We start from the raw sequence: 27,696 nt of genomic DNA on the forward strand, positions 1-27,696 counted from the left end.
TTTAACGGAGTTCATGAAACTATTCAGTCATGGATGTATGTAAACATATTTACCAGGTATTGCTTGTTACAGAAGACTACTGTTGTATATTGAATAGCCATTCATCACTGTTAAACCTCCTTGATGTGAGGGTTTTTTATGTCTGTACATAGTGTGAATAGTGGTTTCCAAAAAGTTATTTCTCCCTAAACCAGAATATTAAATGACCTTTATGATCTGTTGTACCACTATTACTTTAGGGTTCGAATCCCCCTCTGTCAACATCCACACTGTGAACACCACATCTGTAACATTCATGAACCTTCACTATCTTCATCCCTAAACTAGCAACAATAACTATTGTCTATTGTTATTCTCAATGACCTTCCTGGCCATATGAAAGTCTTGCTAAATACTGAGAGATGGCCCACCTGTAAGATATTTTGTGCTATAAACGTACTTCTATTTGAAGAGGTTTTTGACCATTCAAGGACCTAATATTTCATTTATATTCTACGTTTAGTTTTTCAAGGTTTCTGATTGTCGCTGTTTTTCTGTTTTTCGCTTCCAAAATCACACTGTTAATAGAAAAACAACAACATTGGATGTTCTAAGTCCACAACAACACTTAAACCACATCAGGAGACCACTTTTGAAGTCTGAGAAAAATATTTGAGATATCTGAGAAGATATTTTCATTTTTTGGGTGTAGATAATGACAACTTGCAGGCAGTAGGTTCAGAATAACTATGGGAAAAATGAATACAAATTATACCACCAGATGAGCCTTGGTCAATTTAGCTAGGAATATGCCACCCTCTTCAATCTGTCACCTAATCCTGCCTAATGGGCAGACCAGCCCTGGAGGAAAGTATTGGCTGTAAGAAGGAAGAGAAAACATAACATCTGGTTGTTTTTAAATGACTTCTTATGACATTGCTTGCCAGAATAAACAATGTAATGGGGATTTCTTCCCAGTCTGCGTTACCCACTCCAGGCAGCAGACGGCGATGTGAGTCTTTCAGTTGATGGTTCTTGTGTGACGTATAATCTAGTGGACGGGACGGGAGGCTTCTTCAACAGCGACAAAAGGCTTCTGATTCACCCACCGCGGTGGTCTGCTAGCGAACATAAAACCGAAACGTTTAAGATCTTTAGACCATTATTGTGTATTTTATGTATTATTAATCTTAGTGTTTAGAACATCATTCTGTTTACGTATCTACTTGTTCATTTAAACGCAATTTGCTTATTACATTAGCAAATCTGTTACATTGGTATTGCGCTAGGCTAATGTCCCTGAGCATTTTTTATTTTTATTTATTTCACCTTTATTTAACCAAGTAGACTAGTTGAGAACTAGTTCTCATTTACAACTGCGACCTGGCATGAGCTCACTAAACTAGACGGAGAAAGAAGCTCTGATGAAAGGAGAGGAAGAAGCTTTCAGAATGAAAGAAGAGGAAGAGGATGCTATCACATTGAAAGAAGAGGATGATATTACAGTGAAAGAGGAAGATGGGAGAGAGGTTGTCAAAGTGGAAGAGGAGGAGGTAGAAGCTTTCAGAATCAGAAAGGAGGAAGATGCCGTAACAATACAAGAAGAGAATGTAGTGAAAGAAGAGGAAGAACCTTTTAGAGTAAAAGAGGAAGAGGAGGCCATCTCAATTAAAGAGGAGGAAGACGTTTTGGGAGTGAAAAAGGAGGAGGCTGAAGATCCGATTAACACCAGTGAGTACTGACTTAAAAACAGGGGCACAAGCTATGCAGTTGTTGAACTAATGTGTGGTTTTAAAGGGACATTCTACTGAAGTTCTACACTTGACTATGTTGTTCAATACTGTAGGAATTGTTTAAGGTGTAATCTGCCATTGATACATATATTTTTGGGACTTTTAAATGAGATGTATTTAATTATCCTTGTTGTCTGTATTAAAGTTCACTTCATCTAAAATAACAGGTTTTTAAAATGCAATATTGATGCATAATTTCCTACTTAAAATGTCAAAGGGACGTGAAAGGCACCCATTTAGTGGAACGACCCTTTTACATTTACAACACAAACAATATTCGACAAAATGATGATGAAAGTGGCCATTTTAGGCCCTTTTTATACATGTTCATGCCTCTTGTAAGACTCTGTGATTGTAATAGATGGTCATAAGTTTACAATCTGTTTGATGTTCTCATTCACACAGGAGAGAGACATGACTATTGTGGATCCTCTGGGGAGCCTCAACAACATCCTGATGCTGACGAGGCAGAGAAGAGTCTCTCCAGATCAGAACACCAGATGGTACAGCTTGGTCTGGTCTAGTATACAGCTTGCTCTATCTGGGTCTGGGCTGGGTTTCTGTAAAGCACTTTATGACAACAGTGACATCAGTATCCATAATGATATGTGTCTGTGTCCCCTCTTTATGGTTACCAGGACAACACTAGCCCTTCCTCCCTCCCGGAGTCCGTGTGTAGTGCCTCTCCCGGTAGCACCTTACTGCTGGGTATGAAGAGGTTGTCTGTCCTGCTGGTGGACTGCAGGAAATCAACTTGTCTGAGTGGAACTGTGAGAGGAGGAGAAGAGAAGAAAGGATCAGATTTGACACATCAAAGTAAGTGCTGTAGTTTAGTTTGAACAAATACAATAGATCTGCCCACTGGTATCTGTTACCAGGACAACCAGCAGAGTTCTGTTAGTTGACAGGAAGATAGACTGGTGCATATGGATGTTATGAATATCATAACACTGAAAAGGATTCTGTCAATGAAAAGAGAGAAACCAATAGACCATATTAAACCTTGATGAAAGTTAGCTTTGGAGAGAAAGTTTCAAGATGATCCGATGTAAGCTGCATGTTTTACAAACACTTTTTCTCAAAACATTATAGATGTTACATTGTCTGTCCCAGTCAACCCCCCCTATCTTTACAAGACTCTAGAACACACAAACTAAACTCCAGACACTCCAATGTGGTCTGTATTGCTTCATTAACATCTGATCTACACAACAAATATATTGTTTAAAACAAACTCTGTAAAGCCTTTTCTAAAAGCCATGAAATATGTATAAATGAAAAGCATTTTTTGCGAGACTTGGCCTCCGTCTCTGTAATGGCCAAAATTAATTTAATTTCCTACTTTATCAGGTCAAATGACGGCTGAACTCCAACATAGACTTTAAAGAACATTGTTTCATTTGAAATTACTAACTGTTTTGACATCAATGTGCTGCTAACAGTTTAGTTTCCTCCACTGTCCCTGTCCTCATACCGGGCTTAAACTGTTGATACCGCTTGCCATGTGGTACCGCTTGCCATGTGGTAAAAGAGAGAACAGTCTATGACTAGGGTGGCTGGAGTCTTTTGACAATTTTTGCATCATCTGTGGATCTGTTGGGGTGGTATTTTTTTTTATTTTTTTCACCTTTATTTAACCAGGTAGGCTAGTTGAGAACAAGTTCTCATTTGCAACTGCGACCTGGCCAAGATAAAGCATAGCAGTGTGAACAGACAACAACACAGAGTTACACATGGAGTAAACAATAAACAAGTCAATAACATGGTAGGAAAAAGAGAATCTTTATACAATGTGTGCAAAAGGCATGAGGTAGGCAATAAATCGAATAATTACAATTTAGCAGATTAACACTGGAGTGATAAATCATCAGATGATCATGTGCAAGAAGAGATACTGGTGTGCAAAAGAGCAGAAAAGTAAATAAATAAAAGCAGTATGGGGGTGAGGTAGGTAAATTGGGTGGGTAGTTTACAGATGGACTATGTACAGCTGCAGCGATCGGTTAGCTGCTCATATAGCAGATTTTTAAAGTTGTTGAGGGAGATAAAAGTCTCCAACTTCAGAGATTTTTGCAATTCGTTCCAGTCGCAGGCAGCAGAGAACTGGAAGGAAAGGCGTCCAAATGAGGTTTTGGCTTTAGGGATGATCAGTGAGATACACCTGCTGGAGCGCGTGCTACGGGTGGGTGTAGCCATCGTGACCAGTGAACTGAGATAAGGCGGCACTTTACCTAGCATAGCCTTGTAGATGACCTGGAGCCAGTGGGTCTGACGACGAACATGTAGCGAGGGCCAGCCGACTAGGGCATACAGGTCGCAGTGGTGGGTCGTATAAGGTGCTTTAGTAACAAAACGGATGGCACTGTGATAAACTGCATCCAGTTTGCTGAGTAGAGTATTGGAAGCTATTTTGTAGATGACATCGCCGAAGTCGAGGATCGGTAGGATAGTCAGTTTTACTAGGGTAAGTTTGGCGGCGTGAGTGAAGGAGGCTTTGTTCCGGAATAGAAAGCCGACTCTAGATTTGATTTTGGATTGGAGATGTTTGATATGAGTCTGGAAGGAGAGTTTGCAGTCTTGCCAGACACCTAGGTACTTATAGATGTCCACATATTCTAGGTCGGAACCGTCCAGGGTGGTGATGCTAGTCGGGCGTGCGGGTGCAGGCAGCGAACGGTTGAAAAGCATGCATTTGGTTTTACTAGCATTTAAGAGGAGTTGGAGGCCACGGAAGGAGTGTTGTATGGCATTGAAGCTCATTTGGAGGTTAGATAGCACAGTGTCCAGGGAAGGGCCGGAAGTATACAGAATGGTGTCGTCTGCGTAGAGGTGGATCAGGGAATCGCCCGCAGCAAGAGCAACATCATTGATGTATACAGAGAAAAGAGTCGGCCCGAGAATTGAACCCTGTGGTACCCCCATAGAGACTGCCAGAGGACCGGACAACATGCCCTCCGATTTGACATACTGAACTCTGTCTGCAAAGTAGTTGGTGAACCAGGCAAGGCAGTCATTAGAAAAACCGAGGCTATTGAGTCTGCCGATAAGAATATGGTGATTGACAGAGTCGAAAGCCTTGGCCAGGTCGATGAAGACGGCTGCACAGTAATGTCTTTTATCGATGGCGGTTATGATATCGTTTAGTACCTTGAGCGTGGCTGAGGTGCACCCGTGACCGGCTCGGAAACCGGATTGCACAGCGGAGAAGGTACGGTGGGATTCGAGATGGTCAGTGATCTGTTTGTTGACTTGGCTTTCGAAGACCTTAGCTAGGCAGGGCAGGATGGATATAGGTCTGTAACAGTTTGGGTCCAGAGTGTCTCCCCCTTTGAAGAGGGGAATGACAGCGGCAGCTTTCCAATCCTTGGGGATCTCAGATGATACGAAGGAGAGGTTGAACAGGCTGGTAATAGGGGGTGCGACAATGGCGGCGGACAGTTTCAGAAATAGGGGGTCCAGATTGTCAAGCCCAGCTGATTTGTATGGGTCCAGGTTTTCCAGCTCTTTCAGAACATCTGCTATCTGGATATGGGTAAAGGAGAAGCTGGGGAGGCTTGGGCGAGTAGCAGCGGGCCGGGCCGGGCTGCTGGCCAAGGTTGGAGTCGCCAGGTGGAAGGCATGGCCAGCCATTGAGAAATGTTTGTTGAAGTTTTCGATTATCACGGACTTATCAGTGGTGACCGTGTTATCTAGCCTCAGTGCAGTGGGCAGCTGGGAGGAGGTGCTCTTGTTTTCCATGGACTTTACAGTATCCCAGAACTTTTTGGAGTTAGAGCTACAGGATGCAAATTTCTGCTTGAAAAAGCTAGCCTTTGCTTTCCTGACTGACTACGTGTATTGGTTCCTGACTTCCCTGAACAGTTGCATATCACGGGGGCTCTTCGATGCTATTGCAGTTCGCCACAGGATGTTTTTGTGCTGGTCGAGGGCAGTCAGGTCTGGAGTGAACCAAGGGCTATATCTGTTCTTGGTTCTGCATTTTTTGAACGGAGCATGCTTGTCTAATATGGTGAGGAAGTAACTTTTAAAGAATGACCAGGCATCCTCAACTGACGGGATGAGGTCAATATCCTTCCAGGGTACCCGGGCCAGGTCGATTAGAAAGGCCTGCTCGCAGAAGTGTTTCAGGGAGCGTTTGACAGTGATGAGGGGTGGTCGTTTGACCGTGGACCCGTGGCGGATACAGGCAATGAGGCAGTGATCGCTGAGATCTTGATTGAAGACAGCAGAGGTGTATTTGGAGGGCAAGTTGGTCAGGATAATGTCTATTAGGGTGCCCATGTTTACGGATTTAGGGTTGTACCTGGTGGGTTCCTTGATGATTTGTGTGAGATTGAGGGCATCAAGCTTAGATTGTAGGACTGCCGGGGTGTTAAGCATATCCCAGTTTAGGTCACCTAACAGAACAAACTCTGAAGCTAGATGGGGAGCGATCAATTCACAGATGGTGTCCAGGGCACAGCTGGGAGCTGAGGGGGGTCGGTAGCAGGCGGCAACAGTGAGAGACTTATTTCTGGAGAGATTCATTTTTAAAATTAGAAGTTCGAACTGTTTGGGCATAGACTTGGAAAGTATGACAGAACTTTGCAGGCTATCTCTGCAGTAGATTGCAACTCCTCCCCCTTTGGCAGTTCTATCTTGACGGAAAGTGTTATAGTTGGGTATGGAAATCTCAGAGTTTTTGGTGGCCTTCCTAAGCCAGGATTCAGACACGGCAAGGACAAAACTTAGGGAGGAGGCTTCTGATGTTGACATGCATGAGGCCAAGGCTTTTTCGATCACAGAAGTCAACAAATGAGGGTGACTGGGGACATGCAGGGCCTGGGTTTACCTCCACATCACCCGAGGAACAGAGGAGCAGTAGGATGAGGGTGCGGCTAAAGGCTATCAAAACTGGTCGCCTAGAGCGTTGGGGACAAGGAATAAAAGGAGCAGATTTATGGGCGTGGTAGAATAGATTCTGGGCATAATGTGCAGACCAGGGTATGGTGGGGCACGGGTACAGCGGAGGCAAGCCCAGGCACTGGGTGATGATAAAAGAGGTTGTATCTCTGGACATGCTGGTCTCAATGGGTGAGGTCACCGCATGTGTGGGGGGTGGGACAAAGGAGGTATCAGAGGTACGGAGAGTGGAACTACGGGGTCCATTGCAAACCAAAACAATGATAACTAGCCTGAACAACAGTATGCAAGGCATATTGATATTTGAGAGAGACATACAATAAGGCATAAAGTGATTGCAGGTCATGATTGGGAGAGCTAGCTAAAACAGCAGGTCAGATAACAGCAGCTAGTCAGCTAACACAGCAACAGAAGGTAAAAATGGCGACGACTGGGCAGAGAGGGTCAGATTAACTACACACAGATCCTGAGTTAAGGCACAGAGCCGACAGATAAAACACAAATAAACAGAATGGAGTACCGTGAATTAATGGACAGTCAAGCAGGCATAAGCTATGTAGCCAAGTGATCATAGTGTCCAGGGGGCAGCCGTAGATGGAGTAGTGAGGCCTCCACTAAGCTAGCCCGCGGCGTTTAAAGTTAGTAGCCCGGGGGGGTGGTCTGCTCAGACGGAGGGGGTCTGCTCAGACGGAGGCCGGTTGAGGGCACAGGGGATGGGGTATTTGTCTGCAGACCAGACGTGGTCGTGTCGACAGAGAATCCAAGCCGGATGGCGGTGGCGAAAGAGAGGTTGTGAGTTGTAGAATTGTGTTTGCTAACTGGTGCTAGCTTCGTGATTCAGACAGCTAGTCATGGGTAGCAAGCTAGCAGAAGATGGAGGTCTGTTTTTAGCCACGCCGTGCAATTCCGTCGGTAGATTAGTGGGGTTCCGTGTGGTAGAGGGGACCAATCCAATTGTCAAAATAGTTATAGTGGCCTAAGAAGATTGTTCGATAGACCTGTTCAGATAGCAGCCGATATGCTCAAGACAGCTAACGATTAGCGGGCCGCAGTTAGTATATGGACGTTCAGGTTACGTCGCGATGGAGGGGCCGGTTGAAATACTCCCTCGGGCAGATAACGTCGGTATCCCAGTCGTGAAGGCCCGGTGGGGCTCCGCATCGGTAGTAAAACGGGTCCGGATAGGTGATTGTAGCCCAGGAGTGGCTGATGGAACTCTTCAGCTGGCTAGGTCCGGGATAATTGGTGTTTGCTCCGGAATTGATGTTAGCCGATAGTCACTCGGATAGCAGCTAGTTAGCTGCAAGATCCAGGTGTAAATGTCCAGAGCTTGAGGTAAAAATCCGGGGATATGGAGAGAAAATAGGTCTGGTATGCTCTGGTCTGAGTCGCGTTGTACAAAACTGGCAATAGTTTTCCGAGCTAAAGGATAGCTGATGAGCGCTAGCTGTGGTTAGCTGAACTACTAACGTTAGCTTGTGAGCTGGCTAACTTCTGGTTAGCTTGTTAGCTTCTGTTGTAGATTTCGGATACGAGGTGAATAATAATTTTGAGGAAGAAAAAAAAAACAGATCCGCACCACAATTGGTGAGGTGGGTTGCAGGAGAGTGTTTTGAAGTTGAGTTTTTAAGAAGAAAATAATATATATATAAAAAGATATGCAAAGAAAAATATATAAAATATATATACACGGGACAAGACGAGGACAATGGACATCTGACTGCTACGCCATCTTGGATTTAGTATGCAAATTGGAGTGGGTCTAAGTGTTACTGGGATAATGGTGTTTTCATGTGAGCCATGACCAGCCTTTCAAAGCACTTCATGGCTACAGACGTGAGTGCTACGGGTCGGTAGTAATTTAGGTAGGTTACCTTAGTGTTCTTGGACACAGGGACTATGGTGGTCTGCTTGAATTATGTTGGTATTACAGACTCGGTCAGGGCATGCTCGGAGTACACATCTGGGTAATCCGTCTGGCCCTGCGGCCTTGGGAATGTTGACCCGGAACAGCTGATGCTCTCATGCATGCTTCAGTGTTACTTGCCTCGAAGCGAGCATACAAGTAATTTAGCTCATCTGGTAGGTGTCACGGGGCAGCTCGCGGCTGTGCTTCTCTTTATAGTGTGTGATAGTTTGCAAGCCCTGCAAATATCCGACGAACCTCGGAGCCGGTGTAGTACGATACGATCATAGTCCTGTTTTGACTCTTTGCCTATTTGATGGTTCGTCGGAGGGCGTAGCGGGATTTCTTATAAGCTTCCGGATTAGAGTCCCGCTCTTTGAAAGCGGCAACTCCCTTTACCTCAGTGGAGATATTGCCTGTAATCCATAACTTCTGGTTGGGGTATGTACTAGAGGTCGACCGATTATGATTTTTCAACGCCGATACGGATTTATTGGAGGAACAAAAATAGCCAATACCGATTAATCGGCACATTTTTATATATATATTTGTAATAATGACATTTACAACAATACTGAATGAACAATTTTATTTGAACTTAATATAATACATACATAAAATCTATTTAGTCTCAAATAAATAATGAAACATGTTCAATTTGGTAGAAATATTGCAAATGCACAGCGTTGGATTAAGAAAGTAAAAGTACAGTACGTGCCAAGTAAAAAAGCTAACGTCTAAGTTCCTTGCTCAGAACATGAGAACATATGAAAGCTGGTGGTTCCTTTTAACATGAGTCTTCAATATTCCCAGGTAAGAAGTTTGAGTTTGTAGTTATTATAGGAATTATGACGCGTCGACTATTTCTCTCTATACCATTTGTATTTCATATACCTTTGACTATTGGATGTTCTTATAGGCACTTTAGTATTGCCAGCCTAATCTCGGGAGTCAAATCATAGACTTAATTATAATAAACACACAGAAATACAAGCCTTAGGTCATTATTATGGTAAAATCCAGAAAGTTTAATTTAGAAAACAAAACGTTTATTCTTTCAGTGAAATACGGAACCGCTCCATATTTTATAAAACGGGTGGCATCCATAAGTCTAAATATTGCTGTTACATTGCACAACCTTCAATGTTATGTCATGATTACAGTTGAAGTCAGAAGTTTACATACACCTCAGCCAAATACATTTAAACTCAGTTTTTCACAATTTCTGACATTTAATCCTTGTTAAAATGCCCTGTCTTAGGTCAGTTAGGATCACCACTTTATTTTAAGAATGTGAAATGTCAGAATAATAGTAGAGAGAATGATATATTTCAGCTTTTATTTCTTTCATCACATTCCCAGTGTGTCAGAAGTTTACGTTTCGGGTAGCCTTCCACAAGCTTCCCACAATAAGTTGGGTGAATTATGGCCCATTCCTCCTGACAGAGCTGGTGTAACTGAGTCAGATTTGTAGGCCTCCTTGCTCACACACGCTTTTTCAGTTCTGGCCACACATTTTCTATAGGATTGAGGTCAGGGCTTTGTGATGGCCAATCCAATACCTTGACTTTGTTGTCCTTAAGCCATTTTGACACAACTTTGGAAGTATGCTTGGGGTCATTGTCCATTTGGAAGACCCATTTGCGACCAAGCATTAACTTCCCGACTGTTGTCTTGAGATGTTGTTTCAATATATCCACAATTTTCCTCTCCAAAAAGTATAATCTTTGTCCCCATATGCAGTTGCAACCTGTAGTCTGGCTTTTTATGGCGGTTTTGGAGCAGGGGCTTCTTCCTTGCTGAGCGACCTTTCAGGTTATGTTGATATATGACTCGTTTTACTGTGGATATAGGTAATTTTGTACCTGTTTCCTCCAGCATCTTCACAAGGTCCTTTGTTGTTCTGGGATTGATTTGAACTTTTCGCACCAAAGTACGTTCATCTCTAGGAGTCAGAACGCGTCTCCTTCCGTAGCTGTATTTATTTATTTTTTATTTTACCAGGTATGTTGACTGAGAACACATTCTCATTTACTGCAACAACCTGGGGAATAGTTACAGGGGAGAAGAGGGGGATGAATGAGCCAATATGACGGCTGCGTGGTCCCATTGTCAGAGCTTCTAGGAGTACTGGGTGGAGGAGTCAAGCGCAGAGAGCAGGTTAGTTCAGGACGTGGTTTTTTATTCCTGTCGACAGTAACAACGGTCATGCCCAACACAACGGGCGCATGAAAATCCCAGTCCAAACACACAGGACTAAACTGTCCGGAAAATAGCTTCCACTTAAATACCAACACCAAATAACAGAAAACAAGCCCGCACAAAAGCCGGCGGGCCTACTGCCCTTAAATAGCCTACCCACAAAACTAAACTCAAAACAGGTGCACCCAATCAGCCCAAACTAACAGAAACAAAAAGAAGGGAATCGATGGCAGCTAGTAGGCCGGTGACGACGACCGCCGAGCGCCGCCCGAACAGGAAGAAGCACCATCTTCGGCGGGATTCGTGACACCCATGGTGTTTATACTTGTGTACTATTGTTTGTACAGATGAACGTGGTACCTTCAGGCGTTTGGAAATTGCTCCCAAGGATGAACCAGACTTGTGGAGGTCTACAATTATTTTTCAGAGATCTTGGCTGATTTCTTTTGATTTTCTCATGATGTCAAGCAAAGAGGGCACTGCGTTTGAAGGTAGGCCTTGAAATACATCCACAGGAACACCTCCAATTGACTAAAATTATGTCAATTAGCCTATCATAAGCTTCTAAAGCCATGACATAATTTTCTGGAATTTTCCAAGCTGTTTAAAGGCACAGTCAACTTAGTGTATGTACATTTCTGACTCACTGGAATTGTGATACAGTGAAATAATCTGTCTATAAGCAATTGTTGGAAAAATGACTTGTGTCATGCACAAAGTAGATGTCCTAACCGACTTGCCAAAACTATAGTTTGTGAACAAGAAATTTGTGGAGTGGTTGAAAACAAGTTTTAATGACTCCAACCTAAGTTAATGTAAACTTCCGACTTCAACTCTGTCAAATTCTGTCAAATGAGTTTCCAGTTCACAACGAGCCCGGTGGCCCTAACTGTTCCATATACCCTGACTCTGCTTGCACTGAACACAAGAGAAGGGACACTATTTCCCTAGTTAATATTGCCTGCTAACATCAATTTCTTAACTAAATATGCAGGTTTAAAAAAATCTACTTCTGTGCATTGATTTTAAGAAAGGCGTTGATGTTTATAGTTGGATACATTTATGCAAAGATTGTGCTTTTTTTCAGCAATGCACTTTTTTTAATCATCACCTATTTGGCGAAGTTGAAGTAGGCTGTGATTCGATGATAAATTAACAGGCACAACATTGATTATATGCAACGCAGGACAAGCTAGTTAACCTAGTAATATCATTAACCATGTGTAGTTAACTAGTGATTATGTGAAGATTGATTGTTTTTATAAGATAAGTTTAATGATAGCTAGCAACTTACCTTGGCTCTGTGCAACACAAGGTCCTTTTGACGCTGCACTCGTGTAACGAAGTCAGCCTGCCACGCAGTTTCCTCGTGGATTGCAATGTAATCGGCCATAGTCAGCGTCCAAAAAGGCCGATTACTGATTGTTATGAAAACTTGAAATCGGCCCTAATTAATCGGCCATGCTGATTAATCGGTCGACCTCTAGTATGTACGTTCGGTCACTGTGGGGACGACGTCATCAATGCATTTATTGATGAAGCCAGTGACTGATGTGGTGTACTTCTCAAAGCCATCGGAAGAATCCCGGAACATATTCCAGTCTGTGCAAAATAGTCCTGTAGCTTCTGCTTCATCTGACCACTTTCTTAGTGACCGAGTCGCTGGTGCTTCCTGTTTTAGTTTTTGCTTTTAAGCAGGAATCAGGATAGAATTATGGTCAAATTTGCCACATGGAGGGAAAGCTTTGTATCAAATCAAAACAAATGTTATTTGTCTCATACACATGGTTAGCAGATGTTAATGCGAGTGTAGCGAAATGCTTGTGCTTCTAGTTCCGACAATGCAGTAATAACCAATGAGTAATCTAACAATTCCACAACTACTACCTTATACACACAAGTGTAAAGGGATAAAGAATATGTACATAAAGATATATGAATGAGTGATGGTACAGAACGGCATAGGCAAGATGCAGTAGATGGTATAGAGTACAGTATATACATATGAGATGAGTAATGTAGGGTATGTAAACATTATATTAAGTGGCATTGTTTAACGTGTCTAATGATACATTTTTACATACATTTCCATCAATTCCCATTATTAAAGTGGCTGGAGTTGAGTCAGTATGTTGGCAGCAGCCACTAAATGTTAGTGGTGGCTGTTTAACAGTCTGATGGCCTTGAGATAGAAGCTGTTTTTCAGTCTCTCGGTCCCTGCTTTGATGCACCTGTACTGACCTCGCCTTCTGGATGATAGCGGGGTGAACAGGCAGTGGCTCGGGTGGTTGTTGTCCTTGATGATCTTTATGGCCTTCCTGTGACATCGGGTGGTGTAGGTGTCCCGGGGATGCGTTGTGCAGACCTCACTACCCTCTGGAGAGCCTTACGGTTGTGGGCGAAGCAGTTGCCGTACCAGGCGGTGATACAGCCCGACAGAATGCTCTCGATTGTGCATCTGTAGAAGTTTGTGAGTACTTTTGGTGACAAGCCAAATTTCTTCAGCCTCCTGAGGTTGAAGAGGCGCTGCTGTGCCTTCTTCACAACGCTGTCTGTGTGGGTGGACCAATTCAGTTTGTCCGTGAAGTGTACGCCGAGGAACTTAAAACTTACTACCCTCTCCACTACTGTCCCGTCGATGTGGATAGGGGGGTGCTCCCTCTGCTGTTTCCTGAAGTCCACAATCATCTCCTTTGTTTTGTTGACGTTGAGTGTGAGGTTATTTTCCTGACACCACACTCCGAGGGCCCTCACCTCCTCCCTGTAGGCCGTTTCGTCGTTGTTGGTAATCAAGCCTACCACTGTAGTGTCGTCCGCAAACTTGCGTCTATGTGTGGAGTAAAGGGGGTCTAGAGTTTTCCTCTGGTTGTGCATTTAACATGCTGGTAGAAATGAGGTAAAACAGATTTGAGTTTCCCTGCATTAAAGTCTCCAGCCACTAGGAGCCCACCTCTGAGTGTGTTCCTGTTTGCTTATGGCCATAGTTATATTGAACCTTTATATAACTGGGCAATGCCAGCAGCATACCACCCTGCATACCACTGCTGGCTTGCTTCTGAAGCTAAGCAGGGTTGGTCCTGGTCAGTCCCTGGATGGGAGACCAGATGCTGCTGGAAGTGGTGTTGGAGGGCCAGTAGGAGGCACTCTTTCCTCTGGTCTAAAAAATATCCCAATGCCCCAGGGCAGTGATTGGGGACACTGCCCTGTGTAGGGTGCCGTCTTTCGGATGGGACGTTAAACGGGTGTCCTGACTCTCTGAGGTCATTAAAGATCCCATGGCACTTATCGTAAGAGTAGGGGTGTTAACCCCGGTGTCCTGGCTAAATTCCCAATCTGGCCCTCAAACCATCATGGTCACCTAATAATCTCCAGTTTACAATTGGCTCATTCATCCCCCTCCTCTCCCCTGTAACTATTCCCCAGGTCGTTGCTGCAAATGAGAACGTGTTCTCAGTCAACTTACCTGGTAAAATAACGGTAAAATAAAATAAAATAAATAAAAAAGTCAGTTAAGAACAAGTTCTATTTTACAATGACGGCCTGCATCAGACGACGCTGGGCCAATTCTGCGTCGCCCTATGGGACTCCCAACAATAGCTGGTTGTGATATGATGACTCGGTGAAACAGTTTTTAATGTCCCGTTGGTAGGATATATACGTAATCGTACTTCGTCTTTTATCGATTGATTGTACGTTGGCTAATAGGACCGATGGTAAAGGTAGATTACCCTCTTGGCGACGGATCCTTACAAGGCACCCGGACCTTCGTCCCTGATACCTCCGTTTCTTTCTCATGCGAATGACGAGGATGAGGGCCATGTCCGGCTTCTGAAGTAAATCCTTCATTGAAGATGAAGTATTTCTCCAGTACGGGGTGAGTAATCGCTGTCCTGATATCTAGAAGCTATTTTCAGTCATAAGACACAGTGGCAGAAACATTATGTACAAAATAAGTTACAAATAACGAGAAGAAGCATACACAATCGCACAATTGGTTACGGGATCGTAAAATGGCAGCCATCTCCTTCAGCGCCATTCTTCATATGATCTATTACATCATAAAACACTACTCAACCCATATGATCAATTACATCATAAAACACTACTGAACCCACATGATCTATTACATCATAAAACACTATTCAACCCCTATAATCTATTACATCATAAAACACTACTGAACCCACATGATCTATTAAATTATAAAACACTTCTCAACCCATATGATCTATTACATTATAAAACACTACTCAACCCATATGATCTATTACATCATAAAACACTTTAACCCATATGATATATTACATCATAAAACACTACTCAACCCATATGATCTATTACATCATAAAACACTTTTCAACCCATATGATCTATTACATCATAAAACACTACTCAACCCATATGATCTATTACATCATAAAACACTACTCAACCTATATGATCTATTACATCATAAAACACTACTCAACCCATATGATCTATTATATCATAAAACACTTTTCAACCCATATGATCTATTACATCATAAAACACTAAACCCATATGATCTATTACATCATAAAACACTTTTCAACCCATATGATCTATTTCATCATAAAACACTTTTCAACCCATATGATCTATTACATCATTAAACACTACTCAACCCATATGATCTATTACATCATAAAACACTTTTCAACACATATGATCTATTACATCATAAAACACTTTTCAACCCATATGATCTATTATATCATAAAACACTACTCAACCCATATGATCTATTACATCATAAAACACTACTGAACCCACATGATCTATTACATCATAAAGCACTACTCAACCCATATGATCTATTACATCATAAAACACTACTCAACCCGTATGATCTATTACATCATAAAACACTACTCAACCCATATGATCTATTACATCATAAAACACTACTCAACCCGTATGATCTATTACATCATAAAACATTACTCAACCCGTATGATCTATTACATCATAAAACACTACTCAACCCGTATGATCTATTACATCATAAAACACTACTCAACCCGTATGATCTATTACATCATAAAACACTACTCAACCCATATGATATATTACGTCATAAAACACTACTCAACTCACATGATCTATTACATCATAAAACACTACTCAACCCACATGATCTATTACATCATAAAACACTACTCAACCCACATGATCTATTACATCATAAAACATTACTCAACCCGTATGATCTATTGCATCATAAAACACTACTCAACCCACGTGATCTATTACATCATAAAACACTACTCAACCCACATGATCTATTACATCATAAAACACTACTCAACCCATATGATCTATTACATCATAAAACACTACCCAACCCATATGATCTATTACATCATAAAACACTACTCAACCCGTATGGTCTATTACATCATAAACACTACTCAACCCATATGATCTATTACATCATAAAACACTCCTCAACCTATATGATCTATTACATCATAAAACACTACTCAACCTATATGATCTATTACATCATAAAACACTTTTCAACACATATGATCTATTACATCATAAAACACTAAACCCATATGATCTATTACATCATAAAACACTTTTCAACCCATATAATCTATTTCATCATAAAACACTTTTCAACCCATATGATCTATTACATCATTAAACACTACTCAACCCATATGATCTATTACATCATAAAACACTTTTCAACACATATGATCTATTACATCATAAAACACTAAACCCATATGATCTATTACATCATAAAACACTTTTCAACACATATGATCTATTACATCATAAAACACTTAACCCATATGATCTATTACATCATAAAACACTTTTCAACCCATACGATCTATTACATCATAAAACACTACTCAACCCATATGATCTATTACATCATAAAACACTACTCAACCCATATGATCTATTACATCATAAAACACTTTTCAACACATATGATCTATTACATCATAAAACACTAAACCCATATGATCTATTACATCATAAAACACTTTTCAACACATATGATCTATTACATCATAAAACACTTAACCCATATGATCTATTACATCATAAAACACTTTTCAACCCATACGATCTATTACATCATAAAACACCACTCAACCCATATGATCTATTACATCATAAAACACTACTCAACCCATATGATCTATTACATCATAAAACACTACTCAACCCACATGATCTATTACATCATAAAACATTACTCAACCCGTATGATCTATTACATCATAAAACACTACTCAACCCACATGATCTATTACATCATAAAACACTTCTCAACCCACATGATCTATTACATCATAAAACACTTCTCAACCCACATGATCTATTACATCATAAAACACTACTCAACCCACATGATCTATTACATCATAAAACACTACTCAAACCGCATGATCTATTACATCATAAAACACTACTCAACCCACGTGATCTATTACATCATAAAACACTACTCAACCCACATGATCTATTACATCATAAAACACTACTCAACCCATATGATCTATTACATCATAAAACACTACTCAACTCACATGATCTATTACATCATAAAACACTACTCAACCCACATGATCTATTACATCATAAAACACTACTCAACCCACATGATCTATTACATCATAAAACATTACTCAACCCGTATGATCTATTGCATCATAAAACACTACTCAACCCACGTGATCTATTACATCATAAAACACTACTCAACCCACATGATCTATTACATCATAAAACACTACTCAACCCATATGATCTATTACATCATAAAACACTACCCAACCCATATGATCTATTACATCATAAAACACTACTCAACCCGTATGGTCTATTACATCATAAAACACTACTCAACCCATATGATCTATTACATCATAAAACACTCCTCAACCCATATGATCTATTACATCATAAAACACTCCTCAACCTATATGATCTATTACATCATAAAACACTACTCAACCCATATGATCTATTACATCATAAAACACTACTCAACCCGTATGATCTATTACATCATAAAACATTACTCAACCCGTATGATCTATTACATCATAAAACACTACTCAACCCGTATGATCTATTACATCATAAAACACTACTCAACCCGTATGATCTATTACATCATAAAACACTACTCAACCCATATGATATATTACGTCATAAAACACTACTCAACTCACATGATCTATTACATCATAAAACACTACTCAACCCACATGATCTATTACATCATAAAACACTACTCAACCCACATGATCTATTACATCATAAAACATTACTCAACCCGTATGATCTATTGCATCATAAAACACTACTCAACCCACGTGATCTATTACATCATAAAACACTACTCAACCCACATGATCTATTACATCATAAAACACTACTCAACCCATATGATCTATTACATCATAAAACACTACCCAACCCATATGATCTATTACATCATAAAACACTACTCAACCCGTATGGTCTATTACATCATAAACACTACTCAACCCATATGATCTATTACATCATAAAACATTCCTCAACCTATATGATCTATTACATCATAAAACACTACTCAACCTATATGATCTATTACATCATAAAACACTTTTCAACACATATGATCTATTACATCATAAAACACTAAACCCATATGATCTATTACATCATAAAACACTTTTCAACCCATATAATCTATTTCATCATAAAACACTTTTCAACCCATATGATCTATTACATCATTAAACACTACTCAACCCATATGATCTATTACATCATAAAACACTTTTCAACACATATGATCTATTACATCATAAAACACTAAACCCATATGATCTATTACATCATAAAACACTTTTCAACACATATGATCTATTACATCATAAAACACTTAACCCATATGATCTATTACATCATAAAACACTTTTCAACCCATACGATCTATTACATCATAAAACACCACTCAACCCGTATGATCTATTACATCATAAAACACTACTCAACCCATATGATCTATTACATCATAAAACACTTTTCAACACATATGATCTATTACATCATAAAACACTAAACCCATATGATCTATTACATCATAAAACACTTTTCAACACATATGATCTATTACATCATAAAACACTTAACCCATATGATCTATTACATCATAAAACACTTTTCAACCCATACGATCTATTACATCATAAAACACCACTCAACCCATATGATCTATTACATCATAAAACACTACTCAACCCATATGATCTATTACATCATAAAACACTACTCAACCCACATGATCTATTACATCATAAAACATTACTCAACCCGTATGATCTATTACATCATAAAACACTACTCAACCCACATGATCTATTACATCATAAAACACTTCTCAACCCACATGATCTATTACATCATAAAACACTTCTCAACCCACATGATCTATTACATCATAAAACACTACTCAACCCACATGATCTATTACATCATAAAACACTACTCAAACCGCATGATCTATTACATCATAAAACACTACTCAACCCACGTGATCTATTACATCATAAAACACTACTCAACCCACATGATCTATTACATCATAAAACACTACTCAACCCATATGATCTATTACATCATAAAACACTACTCAACTCACATGATCTATTACATCATAAAACACTACTCAACCCACATGATCTATTACATCATAAAACACTACTCAACCCACATGATCTATTACATCATAAAACATTACTCAACCCGTATGATCTATTGCATCATAAAACACTACTCAACCCACGTGATCTATTACATCATAAAACACTACTCAACCCACATGATCTATTACATCATAAAACACTACTCAACCCATATGATCTATTACATCATAAAACACTACCCAACCCATATGATCTATTACATCATAAAACACTACTCAACCCGTATGGTCTATTACATCATAAAACACTACTCAACCCATATGATCTATTACATCATAAAACACTCCTCAACCTATATGATCTATTACATCATAAAACACTACTCAACCTATATGATCTATTACATCATAAAACACTTTTCAACACATATGATCTATTACATCATAAAACACTAAACCCATATGATCTATTACATCATAAAACACTTTTCAACCCATATGATCTATTTCATCATAAAACACTTTTCAACCCATATGATCTATTACATCATTAAACACTACTCAACCAATATGATCTATTACATCATAAAACACTTTTCAACACATATGATCTATTACATCATAAAACACTAAACCCATATGATCTATTACATCATAAAACACTTTTCAACACATATGATCTATTACATCATAAAACACTTAACCCATATGATCTATTACATCATAAAACACTTTTCAACCCATACGATCTATTACATCATAAAACACCACTCAACCCATATGATCTATTACATCATAAAACACTACTCAACCCATATGATCTATTACATCATAAAACACTACTCAACCCACATGATCTATTACATCATAAAACATTACTCAACCCGTATGATCTATTACATCATAAAACACTACTCAACCCACATGATCTATTACATCATAAAACACTTCTCAACCCACATGATCTATTACATCATAAAACACTTCTCAACCCACATGATCTATTACATCATAAAACACTTCTCAACCCACATGATCTATTACATCATAAAACACTACTCAACCCACATGATCTATTACATCATAAAACACTACTCAAACCGCATGATCTATTACATCATAAAACACTACTCAACCCACGTGATCTATTACATCATAAAACACTACTCAACCCACATGATCTATTACATCATAAAACACTACTCAACCCATATGATCTATTACATCATAAAACACTACTCAACCCGTATGGTCTATTACATCATAAAACACTTTTCAACCCATATGATCTATTACATCATAAAACACTTTTCAACCCACATGATCTATTACAGAATAAAAGTCTAATAAAACATATACAAATATGATGTCATAGTGAATTCATGACGTGAATGAACAAGCCTTTTCATACTGTATAATATGGCTATATATAGACTGAACAAAACATAAACGCAACAATTTCAACAATCTACAGTTCATATACTTCAGTCAATGTCAATACATTCATTAGGCCCTGATCTGCGGACTTCACATGACTGGGCATAGGCCCACCCACTGGGGAGCCAGGCCCAGCCAATCAGAATTAGTTTTCCCCCTCAAAATGGCTTTATTACAGATAGACGTTCTACTCGGTTCCATCAGCTGTCCAGGTGGCTGGTCTCAGTCTCCCGCAGGTGAAGAAGCCGGATGTGGAGGTCCTGGGTGGGTGTGGTTACGCATGGTCCAGGTGGCTGGTCTCAGTCTCTCGCAGGTGAAGAAGCCGGATGTGAAGGTCCTGGGTGGGTGTGGTTACGCATGGTCCAGGTGGCTGGTCTCAGTCTCCCGCAGGTGAAGAAGCCGGATGTGGAGGTCCTGGGCGGGCGTGGTTACACGTGATCTGCATTTGTGAAGCCGGTTGGACGTACTGCCAAATTCTCTAAAATGACGTTGGAGGCGGCTTATGGTAGAGGAATTTACAGTACCAGTCAAAAGTTTGGACACGCCTACTCATTCCAGGGTTTTTCTTTATTTTTACTATGTTCTACATTGTAGAATAATAGTGAAGACATCAACTATGAAATAACACGTATGGAATCATGTAGTAAACAAAAAAGTGTTCGACAAAACAATATGTTTTATATTTGAGATTCTTCAAATTAGCCACCCTTTGCTTCGATGACAGCTTTGCACACTATTGGAATTCTCTCAACCAGCTTGATGAGGTAGGCTCGTAGAATGCATTTTAATTAACAGGTGTGCCTTCTTAAAAGTTCATTTGTGGAATTTATTTGATTCTAAATGCATTTGTGCCAATCATTTGTGTTGTGACAAGGTAGGGGTGGTATACAGAAGATAGCCCTATTTGGTAAAAGACCAAGTCCATATTATGACAAGAACAGCTCAATTAAGCAAAGATAAAAGACAGTCCATCATTACTTGAGGGTCAGTCAATCCGGAAAAGTTCAAGAACTTTTTTAAATGTTTCTTCAAGTACAGTCGCAAAAGAGCTATGATGAAACTGGCTCTCATGAGGACCACCACAGGAAAGGAAGACCCAGAGTTACCTCTGCTGCAAAGGAAAAGTTAATTAGTCACCTCTGCTGCAGAGGATAAGTTCATTAGTTACCTCTGCTGCAGAGGATAAGTTCATTAGTTACCTCTGCTGCAGAGGAAAAGTTCATTAGTTACCTCTGCTGCAGAGGAAAAGTTCATTAGTTACCTCTGCTGCAGAGGAAAAGTTCATTAGTTACCTCTGCTGCAGAGGATAAGTTCATTAGTTACCTCTGCTGCAGAGGATAAGTTCATTAGTTACCTCTGCTGCAGAGGATAAGTTCATTAGTTACCTCTGCTGCAGAGGATAAGTTCATTAGTTACCTCTGCTGCAGAGGATAAGTTCATTAGTTACCTCTGCTGCAGAGGATAAGTTCATTAGTTACCTCTGCTGCAGAGGATAAGTTCATTAGTTACCTCTGCTGCAGAGGATAAGTTCATTAGTTACCTCTGCTGCAGAGGATAAGTTCATTAGTTACCTCTGCTGCAGAGGATAAGTTCATTAGTTACCAGCCTCAGAAATTGCAGCCCAAATAACTGCTTCACAGAGTTCAAGTAAGAGACACATCTCAACATCAACTGTTCAGAGGAGACTGTGTGAATCAGGCCTTCATTGTCAAATTGCTGCAAAGAAACAACTACTAAAGGACACCAATAATAAGAAGAGACTTGCTTGGGCCAAGAAACACGAGCAATGGACATTAGATCTGTCTTTTGGTCTGATGAGTCCAAATTTAAGATTTTCGGGTCCAACCGGCGTGTCTTTGTGAGACACAGAGTAGGTGAACGGATGATCTCCACATGTGTGGTTCCCACCGTGAAGCATGGAGAAGGTGGAGTGGGGGTACTTTGTTGGTGACACCGTCTGTGATTTATTTAGAATTCAAGGCACACTTAACCAGCATGGCTACCACAGCATTCTGCAGTGATACACCATCCCATCTGGTTTGGGCTTAGTGGGCCTATCATTTGTTTTTCAACAAGACAATGACCCAACACACCTCCAGGCTGTGTAAGGGCTATTTGACCAAGAAGGAGAGTGATGGAGTGCTGCATAAGATGACCTGGCCTCCACAATCACCCGATGCTCAGCATATGTGGGAACTCCTACAAGACTGTTGGAAAAGCATTCCAGGTGAAGCTGGTTGAGAGAATGCCAAGCTGTCATCAAGGCAAAGGGTGGCTACTTTGAAGAATCTAATATATATTTAGATTTGTTTAATACTTTTTTTGGTTACAACATGATTCCATATGTGTTTTTCATAGTATTGATGTCTTCACTATTATTCCACAATGTAGAAAATAGTAAAAATGAAGAAAAACCCTTGAATGAGTAGGTGATTCCTAACTTTTGACTGGTACTGTACATTAAATTCCCTGGCAACAGCTCCAGTGGACATTCCTGCAGTCAGCCAATTGCCCGCTCCCTCTGAGACATCTGTGGCATCCTGTTGTGTGACAAAACTGCACATTTTAGAGTGGCCTTTTATTGTCCCCGGCACAAGGTGCACCTGTGTAATGATAATGCTGTTTAATCAGCTTCTTGATATGCCACACCTGTCAGGTGGATGGATTATTTTGGCAAAGGAGAAATGTTCACTAACAGGGATGCAAAATTTGTGCCCAATTCAAGAGAAATAAGCATTTTGTACGTATGGGGGAAAATTCTGCTATCTTTTTTTTCAGCTCATGAAACATGGGACCAACACTTTACATGTTGCGTTTATATTTTTGTTCAGTATAGTTGCTATCAGTTTTAGAAACATATGATGTCATAGGTTATTCATCACATGAGAATGAACAAGCCTTTTCAGACTCTATGATATGGCTGTATATAGACTTACTATATATAGTAACTATCAGTTTTAGGAACATCTACCCCAAATATTTCACTTTATTTTTTACTTTACCCAAAATATGACATCAACGATAGTCAACATGTTGAAAATCTGTGAAGGTCTAAATAAGAAATTGGGCCATTTAAACAGCATGTGTCGAACCCTTTCAACAACGGGGAGATGTTACTGATGTGCTTTGTGTCTTCGACGTAAAAACTAGTTTTGGACTTCCACACAAAATTTCTTATTTACTTATTTTTCGTTTTAAGGGAGTGTGTAGGTCGCATTCTGTATCATACAGCTATGAAAGTTATATATTTAGAACTACCTGCTCAATTGGAATCCAGCGACGTCTGTGTCTTCAGTGTCCAAGAACGGTTTAGTTTTTTGTGTTCTGACTTGTAAAACAGAATGAATAAAATAAGTAATGTAAACATATTATTAGTAATTACCAGTACAACATTTGTTTTAAAATCACACCAAGACTGTTAAAACTGGCATCAGGTTATTGAGGGATCTGATTAGGATTTACCCTCGTAGCAAGGCCGTTTTATCATGTGGAGGTTTCATTCAGGTCTCTATTTAAATTAACACTCTGTCTTTAGCAGGAGAAAGACCAGACTCAGAAGAACCAGAGCCAGGGACGTCCAAACCAGCAAGAAGACACCAGTGTTCCCACTGTGGAAAGAGTTTTAACCAGAAAGGACACCTGAACCAACATGAGAGAATACACACAGGGGAGAAGCCTTACCACTGCTCCCAGTGTGGAAAGGGTTTTAACCAAAAAAGCTACCTGAAAAAACACGAGAGAATACACATAGAGGAGAAGCCTTACCACTGCTCCCAGTGTGGAAAGAGTTTTACCCACTTGTGTAATCTGAAAACACATGAGAGAATACACACGGGAGAAAAGCTGTACTGCTGCTCCCAGTGTGGAAGGAGTTTTACCCACTTACGTAACCTGAAAACACATGAGAGAATACACACAGGGCAGAAGCCTTACCATTGCTCCCAGTGTGGAAAGAATTTTACTGACTTAAATAACCTGAAAACACATGAACAATTACACACAGGGGAGAAGCCTTACTGCTGCTCCCAGTGTGGAAAACGTTTTAACCAGAAAAGCTACCTGAAAAAACACGAGAGAATACACACAGGAGAAAAGCCTTACCACTGCTCCCAGTGTGGGAAGGGTTGTAACCAGTTAGGTGACCTGAAACGACATGAGAAAATACACACAGGAGAAAAGCTGTACTATTGCTCCCAGTGTGGAAAGGGTTGTAACCACTTAGGTGACCTGAAACGACATGAGAGAATACACACAGGAGAAAATCTGTACTATTGCTCCCAGTGTGGAAAGGGTTGTAACCACTTAGGTGACCTGAAACGACATGAGAGAATACACACAGGAGAAAAGCTGTACCACTGCTCCCAGTGTGGAAAGAGTTTTACCCACTTACGTAACCTGAAAACACATGAGATAATACATACAGGGGAGAAGCCTTACCACTGCTCCCAGTGTGGAAAGAGTTTTATCCACTTATGTAACCTGAAAACACACAAGCAATTACACACAGGGGAGAAGCCTTACCACTGCTCCCAGTGTGGAAAGAGTTTTAATCAGAAAAGCTACCTTAAAAAACATGAGAGATCACACACAGGAGACAAGCCTTACCACTGCTCCCAGTGTGGTAAGGGTTGTAACCAGTTAGGGGACCTGAAACAACATGAGAGAGTACACACAGGAGAAAAGCTGTACCACTGCTCCCAGTGTGGAAAGGATTTTACCCAGTTAGGGGTCCTGAAACGGCATGAGAGAATACACACAGGAGAGAAGCCTTACCACTGCTCCCAGTGTGGAAAGGGTTTTACCCAGTTAGGGGACCTGAAACGGCATGAGAGAATACACACAGGAGAAAAGCTGTACCACTGCTCCCAGTGTGGAAAGAGTTTTACCCAGTTTTTGAACTTGAAAACACATGAGAGAATACACACACAGGGGAGAAGCCTTACCACTCCTCCCAGTGTGGAAATCGTTTTAATCAGTTAGGTAACATGAGAACACATGAGAATAAACACACAGTAGATAAGGATGTAGGCTACTGAACAGTAGGAAACAGGACAGATTTTAGGCTGCTGAACAGTAGGACATAGGAGAGGTGGAAGCCCTATACGTGGTGGGAGGCTGCAGAGACTCGGGAAATTCGTGTTAGGTATTGACTTTACAGTGTTTTCCCTACTGCATGTATTTTTATGTAAATAAACTGTTATCTCAGAATGATGTTGGGGATAATTAAGTACTGGTGCTATAATGTCTGGCGCCGCCTCAACTAGCCAATAGGGATGTGTGTCATAGTATCATAGGGTATCATAGTATCATAGGGCTGTGTATCATAGCATCATAGGATATCATAGGGATGGGTATCATAGGATATCATAGGGCTGTGTATCATAGTATCATAGGATATCATAGGGATGGGTATCATAGGATATCATAGGGATGGGTATCATAGGGAATCATAGGGAATAATAGGGATGTGTATCATAGTATCACAGGGTATCATAGGGATGTGTATCATAGGGGATCGTAAGGATATCATAGGATATCATAGGGATGTGTATCATAGGGATGGGTATCATAGGATATCATAGGGAATAATAGGGCTGTGTATCATAGTAGTGTGCTGAATAACTGATGAATAAGTAGTGGTCCTATAATGTAAACTCCAACAGGAAATAAATTCTAATGTATAACTTCAAGATAATTTTCACTCTGGTTTCAATTACATTTTCATCCAAACTAACAAGCAAATACTTTATGCATTTATTGTTACAAATCAACTTGCAAGGTTCCACAGATCAAAAGGGCAAAGCCTTGCAGATTGATGGCTGGGGTCCATCTGATGATAAGAGTCTGGGAAGATCAAAGCCTTGCAGATTGATGGCTGGGGTCCGTCTGATGATAAGAGTCTGGGAAGATCAAAGCCTTGCAGATTGATGGCTGGGGTCCGTCTGATGATAAGAGTCTGGGAAGATCAAAGCCTTGCAGATTGATGGCTGGGGTCCATCTGATGATAAGAGTCTGGGAAGATCAAAGCCTTGCAGATTGATGGCTGGGGTCCATCCGATGATAAGAGTCTGGGAAGATCCAATAGCCGTATTTGCCAAATTTGTTAGAAGTAGTGTAAGATAGTAGTTAATAGTGTAAGAATTTGAGTTGTGTAATTTTGCCAAATCAAAATGTATTGGGGGTATGTGAGACAATGAAGATGTACCATAGTTGTTTATTATATTGTGATTGTCTTGTATATACATATATATATTAGGGTTTGATTGTTTATATATTAAGGGTATGTTGTTTATTATATTGTGATTGTCTTGTGTGTGTATATATATATATATATATATATTAGGGATTGATTGTTTATATATTAAGGGTATGTTGTTTGTTATATTGTGATTGTCTTGTATATATATATATATATTAGGGTTTGATTGTTTATATATTAAGGGTATGTGAGACAAGGAAGACGTACCATAGTTGTTAATTAGGAAAGGAAATTGTATTAATTATCGGATGTTGTGAAACAAACAACAATTGTGTCTGTCATTGTCTGTTGTCATTACAATCGCCGCCTAACCTTGTTGTATTTCCCCTTCCCCTTTTGAAAAGGACCACCATGTAAATATCTGTTAAGCATTATTGTGTTATCCTTCATGATTTTCTTAAATTGTATGTGGAGGCGTCACCAGCTGGAGCGCCTTTATTGTATGTATTTTACAAACTGTCAATTAAATTCAATCAATATACATGTTCATATTAAGCTTATACTTCTGTGTACAGGAAAGTATTATTTG

The 27,696-nt window shown here is 40.1% G+C and overlaps 1 protein-coding gene and 1 pseudogene across 1 annotated transcript; both read left to right on the forward strand.

Moving 5' to 3' along the window:
- The window catches only part of LOC139547605 (zinc finger protein 107-like), a 123,669-nt pseudogene that overhangs the window by 38,937 nt on the left and 57,036 nt on the right, over nucleotides 1-27,696 (forward strand).
- LOC139546619 (zinc finger protein 678-like) lies at nucleotides 1,060-26,116 on the forward strand. Its single transcript, XM_071355213.1, has 4 exons — nucleotides 1,060-1,710; nucleotides 2,178-2,275; nucleotides 2,411-2,588; nucleotides 24,444-26,116. The coding sequence occupies exons 1-4, from the start codon at nucleotides 1,404-1,406 to the stop codon at nucleotides 25,886-25,888; spliced, it is 2,028 nt and encodes a 675-aa protein (XP_071211314.1). The 5' UTR covers nucleotides 1,060-1,403; the 3' UTR covers nucleotides 25,889-26,116.

The sequence above is a fragment of the Salvelinus alpinus genome, chromosome 2 (genome assembly GCF_045679555.1).
Source record: "Salvelinus alpinus chromosome 2, SLU_Salpinus.1, whole genome shotgun sequence".
NCBI classification, from domain to species: domain Eukaryota; kingdom Metazoa; phylum Chordata; class Actinopteri; order Salmoniformes; family Salmonidae; genus Salvelinus; species Salvelinus alpinus.

Bases quoted from the DNA above. Each gene is read 5' to 3' on its own strand.
- LOC139546619 (XM_071355213.1), top strand. From the start codon at position 1,404: ATGAAAGGAGAGGAAGAAGCTTTCAGAATGAAAGAAGAGGAAGAGGAT. The intron at 2,276-2,410 runs GTACAGCTTGGT...TATGGTTACCAG, and splicing joins CCAGATCAGAACACCAGATG to GACAACACTAGCCCTTCCTC. The intron at 2,589-24,443 runs GTAAGTGCTGTA...CTCTGTCTTTAG, and splicing joins ATCAGATTTGACACATCAAA to CAGGAGAAAGACCAGACTCA.